The 8,913-nt window shown below is 45.2% G+C and overlaps 1 protein-coding gene across 1 annotated transcript in view; it reads right to left on the reverse strand.

The window, feature by feature from the left end:
- thada (THADA armadillo repeat containing) overlaps positions 1 to 8,498 on the reverse strand; it is an 83,327-nt gene extending 74,829 nt beyond the window's left edge. Inside the window, exons 1-19 of the mRNA XM_076742968.1 lie at positions 8,478 to 8,498; positions 7,693 to 7,774; positions 7,392 to 7,501; positions 7,169 to 7,299; positions 5,979 to 6,127; positions 5,823 to 5,855; positions 5,678 to 5,726; positions 5,248 to 5,441; positions 4,885 to 4,979; positions 4,158 to 4,381; positions 3,314 to 4,026; positions 2,929 to 3,083; positions 2,672 to 2,827; positions 2,474 to 2,581; positions 2,260 to 2,383; positions 1,685 to 1,830; positions 1,274 to 1,502; positions 1,046 to 1,181; positions 752 to 888 (exon numbers count right to left, since the gene is read on the reverse strand). Of these exons, the coding sequence (XP_076599083.1) occupies positions 752 to 888; positions 1,046 to 1,181; positions 1,274 to 1,502; positions 1,685 to 1,830; positions 2,260 to 2,383; positions 2,474 to 2,581; positions 2,672 to 2,827; positions 2,929 to 3,083; positions 3,314 to 4,026; positions 4,158 to 4,381; positions 4,885 to 4,979; positions 5,248 to 5,441; positions 5,678 to 5,726; positions 5,823 to 5,855; positions 5,979 to 6,127; positions 7,169 to 7,299; positions 7,392 to 7,501; positions 7,693 to 7,765 (2,962 nt within the window). The 5' untranslated portion in view covers positions 7,766 to 7,774; positions 8,478 to 8,498. The remainder of the gene's footprint in view (positions 1 to 751; positions 889 to 1,045; positions 1,182 to 1,273; positions 1,503 to 1,684; positions 1,831 to 2,259; positions 2,384 to 2,473; positions 2,582 to 2,671; positions 2,828 to 2,928; positions 3,084 to 3,313; positions 4,027 to 4,157; positions 4,382 to 4,884; positions 4,980 to 5,247; positions 5,442 to 5,677; positions 5,727 to 5,822; positions 5,856 to 5,978; positions 6,128 to 7,168; positions 7,300 to 7,391; positions 7,502 to 7,692; positions 7,775 to 8,477) is intronic.
- Between the last annotated feature and the right edge of the window lie 415 nt (positions 8,499 to 8,913).

Consider the following 8,913-nt stretch of genomic DNA (forward strand, 5'->3'; position numbering starts at 1 on the left):
TCTCAATATCTTCTCCATGTCCTCTGTACATTATTATCAACTATAAGCATAGATCTGTCCAAACAATTCTCTTTAGATTTCTCTGTGTTGAAATTTAAGGGAATATAACCTGCAGCAAAACTTCTTCTCAATTAAAGTGTGAAAAAATGTAAGGATCTATTTTTAGTATTTTTCATTTTGTTGCCATATAATTCTCCTGAACTCCATTGAGAATTAACTTCATCTTTCCCTGTCTGCAATAAAGAGTGATCCAGTGTAATCCAGGATTTCCATGCTCAGTGAGACCCTTGGCTGTCTTTCATTGCTTATGGGCGCACTAGCCTGATTCATCTGTAATGCATTATTATTGTTCTTATCGACCATATACTATACTTAGGCATATTTGTTCTTTAAATATAATATTTACTTAAATAAAGCAATATTAAGAGACCACATTTTGCTGTCATATATTGCCATGCCTCTGCAGAGTGTAAATCTTTGATTTACTCTTTTCACTTCTCTTGTCATCACTTCTCATTTTTGTGACTAAAACTTGCCCACAGATGGAGCAGAACAGATCCCCTTTATAGCCATTTGGGGGCAGTGAATATGCTAATGATCAGATCTAACCTTCTCATGAACAGGTGGCATTCATCAAGCTTGAGGAAGCAATTTACATTTGATGCATCTGACTTGGAACATAGGCAGAACCACACAGAATAAACAACGAGCTTTAAGATGAGAACACGAAAGTGTTGCTGCATGATGTCACCTGAGTCGGTATCCATGGGGATGAGTCCTTCCGGGGACGAGCTCTGGACTACAGGGGAGACCACATCAGACATCCTGTAGCACACAGCAATCAGCTCTGACACCAGACATCTCCACTGCTCGGTCTGGCTCAAACTCCTAAACACACACATACATTTAACAAGTGAGCACATGATCACATGATGTTGTACTCATGGAAGGTACGAGAGCTTTCTGCCACTGCCAACAGTGAAGCAATAGATCCAAACAGAGTTAAGCCTGTAAGATGTGTGCATGTTGTGATTCATGTGCTCACTCAGTGTTTAGGTGCTGCAGGACAGCAGTGATGCAGTGGGCTCTGCCATAGAGAGGAAAGGAAGCAGCTGCCTGCAGGAGAGATGACTCGGCCCTCGACACCTCCAACTGCAGAGAGTGCAGCAAGAACTGAACCACTGGGGACAGAACCACAATAAAATCCTTATATTCAACACACCGTGCCAGCTTGCACACATACATTTATTAGGGCTATGCATGTGGAGCTCACCAGCCAGTGTGTTGAGCTCCAAGATGATGGTCTCAGAAGGCTGGGGCGGGGGGGAGGGAGGCTGGAAATCGAGGCCCTGCTCCTGTGCACAGAGCAGCAGAGCCTGGATCAGGTCCGGCTGATGGAGCAGCAGGTTGAGGAGGTGGGCTGCTGAAACACTGTCAAAGGGCTTGGTGCTGGTACTGAGATCAAGAGCAGCCTGAAGGACACGATGTATCCTCTCCTGGACCTGACATCATAAAGACCAAGGTGAGATCAGTAAAACTTCTTGAAAATACAACTAAGTTTTTGACTGTGCTTCAAATACAGTGACAATGCTATAAAACCAATGTCAACACACATTACACATTTTTAAGTTTCGGTCAGTAGGATATTTTCAGTGTAGCGGCTGAGCCTGCTCCTCATATTAACCTGTAATCCCACAGCTGATGGTGGCAGTTGCCGTAGTAATGATGAAGCCAGTTGTTTGACTTCCAGGAAGTTGCTGGCAACACAGTAGAGGACATTCTGAGCATGGGCAGAGGTCACGACTTCACCGAGGGCAAAGACATCAGGCCCTGAGGGAAACAGAGAAGTAAAGGTGAGGGAACACAGGAGGAGACGCTGACTGACAAGAGGTAGAGCACGCACTGAGCCAGCTGGAGCGACAGGCTGGCATCAAAGTAAAGAGGCTGGCCGGGACTGGATAGACTGCTGCTTCAGGCACCAACAGAGAGAACTATTCCAGAGCTGTGAGCTGGCCACTGCTACTGCACTGAAATGTGCCAAGTACCATCACTGAGGTGTCCTTGAGTAAAGCACTAAACTCTGAACTCTTCGGCAAACTCCTGCAACATTTATATGGCTATGCATACTGCAGCAGGAGGATGAATCTCAATTGTCCGGTGTGGTGTTGTAGTAACAGTGGGAGCGTTTTCACACAGCTGTGAAGTTTTGGGAAGTTCTGTAAGTCACATATGGCTGCTGATGATGTGCAGTAAGTGTACCTGTGCTGAAGGTGAACAGCTGGCCCAGCAGACACAGCAGGTGGAGGGACATAAGGCATTTGGAGAAGGAAGCTCCGGGAAGCAAAACCTCCAGCAGCCTCACACACAGCCAGCGCAGGAACTCCTACATCACATACAACAAAGCTTTCGGTTCGTTTTTATCAAGCAAAAAGACTCAGGTGGGCTGCTGCATTGCTGTGTGTGTATACAGTACCTTGTACAGATGTAGCGTGTGTTGGTCTCTGTCTCTCTGCTCCTGGTCTCGCTCCTGGATCAGTCTCCTCTGCAGCAGCTGAGTGCTGTCCTTCATTCTACAAAGCAACTGCACAGTAGAGGATTTCAAGCTTCATTAAGCAAACATCAACATTAAAACATTTTCAAACAGTCAAGAAAATGTGAGTTAATGGCTGACCTTCTTCAGCAGGCTGACTGTCTGCTGTCTGACACCTGGTGACTGACTGTTAAGATTTGGCAGCAGGAAGTGGCGGATCAGATCCATTTCCTGTGAGGTCAGAACTTCGGTGCTGCGGTGGCTCTCACACACTAAGCCCAAAGCATCCATCCTCACCTGGGTGGGGGATTTGATGACGTAATTGAAGTTATACACTGTATAAAATGTATGAGGAGATAAAAATACTTGACAAACACATAACATACAGACATACTCACTTGATCATGTTTGTGTACTAGGGCTTGTTGGAGCAGGGAGAGGGGCACCATTCCTCCCCACAGACCCTCCTCTGAGGATGGAACGACACCCTGAGCCCTGGCTGCCCGCAGGCATGTCATGAGAGCTCCCAGTGCACCCCTGCTGCCGGAAGGACCTACCGAGGATAGAAAAACAGAAAATGGTTGGATGTTTACATTCACCTACCACATACAAAAAGAAAGTGTGGAAAGAAGGCTTTGTTACAATCTTTCTTGCAAAAACAGAACGCTAGGTGAGAGACATTAATACACAGCTGACATGTCATGGGAATAAATAGAAGGAAAGAAAGAAAAGAGCCTCAGATATAAGGAATGTGAATGTGTTTTCCTCTACAGAGGCTTTTACCTGTGCTGCACGGCGGTGAGTCCTGCAAGGCCTGCACCATGTGCGCCAGACTGGAGGGGCTGCAGCGTAGCAGCTTAGGCAGGAAATAGTCCAGAATGTACGTGGTCTGGTCCAGTCTGGCACGGCACAGGACCCGTAGCAGAGGGGTGACCCACGTCTGGTGCCAACACTCCATCCAGTCCTCTGTGGCCCTGTCTGCTGCAGCAGCCTCACTGGCCAGCTGTGCCTTGTGGCTGACAAACAACCTCTCCAGGAGGTCGCTGGCATAAGGAGCCAGGGTCTGGTCACCCATCAGGCCCAGGAGACATGAAGGCAGCTGGGGCTGGATGTCAAGCAGGTACCCTGCCCCATAGAGCTCCACGAGGCAGCCCAAGGAGCCGTACTTCCCTCTCATATGCCACTCCAGTCCTAGCAGGCTGTGGGTGAGTTCTGTGATGTAAGAGTCCTTGGTTGGGTCAGAGGTGGAGGGTTTGGTGTGCTGATGGAGGAGGAGGAGGTTGCGGAACAGGGAGCGGGTTTGGTGGCGGACCCCATCCAGTGGGTGCTCCCAGTGGGAGTAGATGTGCTCCAGCAAGTGTCGCTGTAGCTCTGAACCCCCGCTGAGGGACTGCTGGAGGCAGGGCTGCTTGTCCCCCTGCAGGCAGTCCAGGGCAGCACCACTCCACAGGCTCAGCACCCGAGCCACCACCATGGCTGTACTGGACTCCTTTATACTACAGTGAAGAAAAAAAAAACTTCTTTGTTTTAAATGATTTTTGAGACTAATTGTTCAATTGTGTTTCCTTGTCATTGATGAAAGAATTACGAACTGGAGCATTCAGTTCTGAACGGGGATCAGACCTACCCAGCATCGAGATCCAGCAGCGTGTTTGGGACCAACAGCAGCAACCGCTCCCACTGTGGCCCTGCGAGAGCGCCCTTCCAGCTCAACATGGCCAGAGCCCCATGACAGAGACACAGAGAGACACCCGGCGGGCGACCACTGCCGCACAGACCCTCACACCTCTGCTTTAACCACCGAGGGGCTGAGTCCAAACCCTGCACTGAACTTTGCAGCAAACTGCACACCTGACACACAGAGGCACGATGACCAAGAGCATTAAGAGCATTACAATTTCAAAAGACTCAAGCACCTAAAGATAGGAAGCATTAATGTTTAACGTGTATAAAGTTGTCCAAAATGAAAGTATTAATACAGTTCTGAACTGGAGCAGCTTTACTTTTTGGAAGCTGTGCCGCATTTTTCATCCAACTAAATGATTGATTGGTTGATCAACTGAGAAAATAACTTGCAGATGAATCAATAATGTATTCAGGGAACGCAGCAGCTAAATCTGAATTTCACAGCACATGAATTTTGAAGTGCTGCTTTTTAAATTTGAATTTGTTAATAAACATTTGCCTACTGTTTTCTGCAGCTGTGTTAAATGAATGCCTATGTATGTTATGTTTGCTGTGTTATGTTACGATATTTCCAAGATTATTACTTTACAAGTAAATCTCATTCAGAACGCAAGCAAATATTCTCAAAATGTAAGTATAATGTGCACAATCCTGATTTCTTAACTCACCACAGTAGCAACTTCATCTCCACAACCCATGGCAGACCTGATCAATAACACCACAGCCATGCCGGCTGTGCTCTGGACAGACTGGATGAACTCCTCTAGAAACAGGAAAAGGAACAGAGGCAGGAAGAAGTGAGAGGGAAGTATGAACAAATAGGTGTTTGTGGTTTCTTATTTAAGACAATACACTGCCCAAAATTCTGAAGCAATCAGTTAATCAATTAATGAAAAGCATTAATTGAGACTCCACTGAGCAATGAACAGCACTCAATCTGCTCCCCTGAAGCTGCTTACAGCACATTTATTGTTACTGAACATACTCAGAATCATTCATACCACATTTTTTGGTTCATTTTTGTTTCTTACCATCAGTGAGGATGTGTATGTAGCAGCTGAGGAGGCTGCTCAGTGTGTCCTCCAGCATGCCGTGACTCTGTTCAGCCTGCAGGGCAGCGCTGATGGTGTCCTGGGATCTCTGGATCACCAGCATGGAAGTCTTTACTGCAGCCAGACAGGACTGCATCAGCTGGGCCTGCGCTATGTGACGACCTGCTAGACCACTTGGACAACAGCAGGGGGCAACAGAGACTCACTGATCAACGACAAGCTAAGCACTGTCACCAACATCTCTCATGCATCAACATTTAACCTGGCTGATTGGACTGTAATAGGACAGAGACAGACAGCGTCAGACCAATCTGTTATACTGAGACACAGTTATACGGTAAGAACAAATCTAAAGTACAAAACAGATATGACAGGGAAGAAATATGGAATGTAAAGTATGACTGTATACCTGTTCTGGTGAAGGTATTCAGTCAATCCCTTGTGAAGGAACTGCAACACTACACAGTGGAGAAGAGAGTCAACGAGAGGTCTTTGTAAAAATGAGACATTCCTCTCTTTAAGTTAAAAGTTAAACAAGTAAGTTGGTCACTAACCTTCAAGCAGCAGTTTGTTAATACATCTTTCACCTGGAGATAAAAAAATTTGGAAAGGTAGTTACTGACCTGAAGAACAGGAAGAATTATCAGATATCGGTCATGATCAAAAGCAGAATAAATCTGCTTTAGGAGCAAAGACGATGACCCGCTCACCAAGAGTGAAGCCATCCAGGCACGCAGTGATGGTGTCTACGATGTGTGGATATCTGTCTGAAGTTGGGTGGGACAGACAGTCGAATACGCAGGCAGACAAGCTGTTTACAGTACGCTCCTGTAGCCAGGCTGGGACTGACCCTAAGGCACTGAGAGAAGCCACACAGAGACGTGTTATTCATCAAGGACCATAATCACAAAACATCATGAGGCTAAAAGCAGCTCCTATCTGCCAGATGGACTTCATTTGGTACATGGACTGCATTTATTTTGCACTTATTTAGTCCACTTTGACCACTCAAAGCACTTTATAACACATGCCACAATCACCCATTCACAGCACCACACACACTCACACACTGATGACAGAGCATCTGGAGTAATCTGGGTTCAATATCTGGCCCAGGTCTGGGATTCAGTGTCTTGGGCAGCCATGCAGACTGGAGGAGCCAGGGATCGAACCACCTTCTGATTAGTGGGTGACTGGCTCAAACGCCCCAAGAGAAACGACTAAAAATAAGGGTTGTCAGTCCTAATTTTAGGACTTCAAAGTTCTTGGTCTGAGAGTAATTCAGTACTAAAAGCATATTAGACTCAATTAGACTTGTAGTCCAGAGGACTCTCAGTGAGTCAGCTGCTGGTAATGTGTCTCAGTGCATCACTGTTGTGTAAAAACAGAACGAAAATGATCTATTAATCCATATTTTGATGACGACCATTCAGCTCATCAGCTCACCAACAAATTGAAAACAATCCAATAACAATGGAGATGGCAGTTTGCATAACTCAATGCTATGTGGACACCAGTAAAAGTGTGCAGAGTCGGTGAGCTCAGCCTCAGCTATCTGACAGAATTACAGCAGCAGGAGTCGACCCCACCACTTTCCTCAGCTTAGGAGCTCTCTTCGTTCCTTGCTAAAAGTTGCTCTGAGCAGCTTTGCGAACGGCTCTTCAGAGGAAACTGTTGGAGGAGAACTTCTAGCTCCTACAGGTAAGATAAGATCCTTTGTGACTACAGTCCCAGTGAATCTAAGAATATACAGTAAACAGACAAGGTGGGAAACAACTTACAATGAACGACTGCCATCCCAACCGTGAGAAACTATGTTCTTACAAGCACAGAAGGATAAGTTCTCATTGACTTACATAGATGTGTCACAAACTATGAATACTCAAATTTAGCTATGTACCTGGCAATGGCTCGTCGTAGGGGATTCTTGGCCTGCAGTGAGGTGTAGACCAGAGACAGAGTGTGTAGACAGGCCTCAAGAAGAACTCCATCAGGCTGCTCCTCACTCAGTGACTCCAGCTGGGAGCCTGCCTGGTGTCGGGTGGACACACAACGGTCACATTCTGTATGACATAGCTTGTTAAATAATGAAACATTTTTATACTATTATTAAAAAAATCAACCTTTTGAACCAGCTGGATCTGCTGCACTGGCTCTGTCAGCTCCAAACAGGACTGCAGGGTGTGGGCAAGCTGCCTGACTCCATCCTCTCCTCCATCCACAGAGAGGGATGCTAGGAAAGATCGCACAGAAAACATGAAATACTATGACATATATAATGTAGTAATACACATCTGGACTGGGAGAGCTCTGTACTGTAATTGACATGCAATATCCTTTGGGGAGTCCCAGCAGGATGAATTACAGGTCTCTGATTTGTATTTTAAAAAGTTGGTTTGCACATCAGTAGTTTGGCCACATTACCTATGAGCTTGTGCAGTTTCTCCTCATCCAAAACCACAGCCTCTACTTTGGCTGTCTTCTTCTTCACCACCATGACTCTGGCCTGTGTGAGGAGCACACCAATAGGTAAATTATTTTCATGACTGTATGAGTGTGAAGCTAAAACAAGTGTTTCATCCTCTAAAAATCTGCAACATGACTGTGATATGAGGAATACAAACTGGGTTTATATTGGTTTGGATAGAAGACCTGCCACCACCTGCTATTTGCAAATTAGCAGTTTTTCTTTATATGTCAACCTCTAAACCTCTCACTCACTCACTCTCTCTCTCTCTCTCACACACACACACACACTCACACACACACACACACACACACACACACACACCATTTGATGCAATTCATGTATTTTTCGTCTAATCGCAACAAAAGTTGCCTCATACCATTTCCCATATAGAGCAGGTCTAGATAGATAGTACTCGTTAATGTAGACACAAACACACACAGAAACACACACACACACACAAACACACACAGAAACAGAAACACAAACACACACACACACACTTTGTTCGGTTTCGGCATATTTCGTTTCATCTTGGCTAAAAGTCATAGTGCTAGGACTGATGTTAGCCAACTTGCTAGCTGTCTGGCATTAACTCTCTGTCCAAAATTAAAAGTCGAGATAGCCACAGCAAACACAGAAACAATAAAACTGCGAAACGCTTACAAAGAGTTGGACAGCCAAGTTAGGTAAAGTTAAATATGAGCAGCATTCACCTCAGTTCAGCATGTGGTTTACTTACAGCTCTACTGCTTCAGCTGGTGGCTCTACCTAATGTCAAGTTAAAGCATAAAAAGCTTTTCCTTCCGGTATTTCCTTTTCAGAATAAACAAAGCTGAAAGCACATGCCCGATAACAGAATAAAACGTAACTCTTATCAACTTTATGTTTATATTTCAATTCTTTATGTCATTACACGATTGAAAACAGCATTTTGTGCAAAATATTTTGAGAAACAAGATTACCAACTCAAATGTTTGTTTAACTAAATGACTTTGAAGTTACATTTATTCAGTTTCCTGTATTGTTCGCGTAGACTTGACTCAGCGATGGTCCATGCTGCACATCAGAAACGTCACTTCCGACAAAGTGTTGCAGACCGCCCCTCATAAGGTTGTCTATCCATAAAATAGCGCTCCGGCTTCTTATTGGTGTACAGTATCCGTCAATCAAACGCA

This window comes from Chaetodon auriga, chromosome 11 (genome assembly GCF_051107435.1).
Source record: "Chaetodon auriga isolate fChaAug3 chromosome 11, fChaAug3.hap1, whole genome shotgun sequence".
Lineage (NCBI taxonomy): Eukaryota > Metazoa > Chordata > Actinopteri > Chaetodontiformes > Chaetodontidae > Chaetodon > Chaetodon auriga.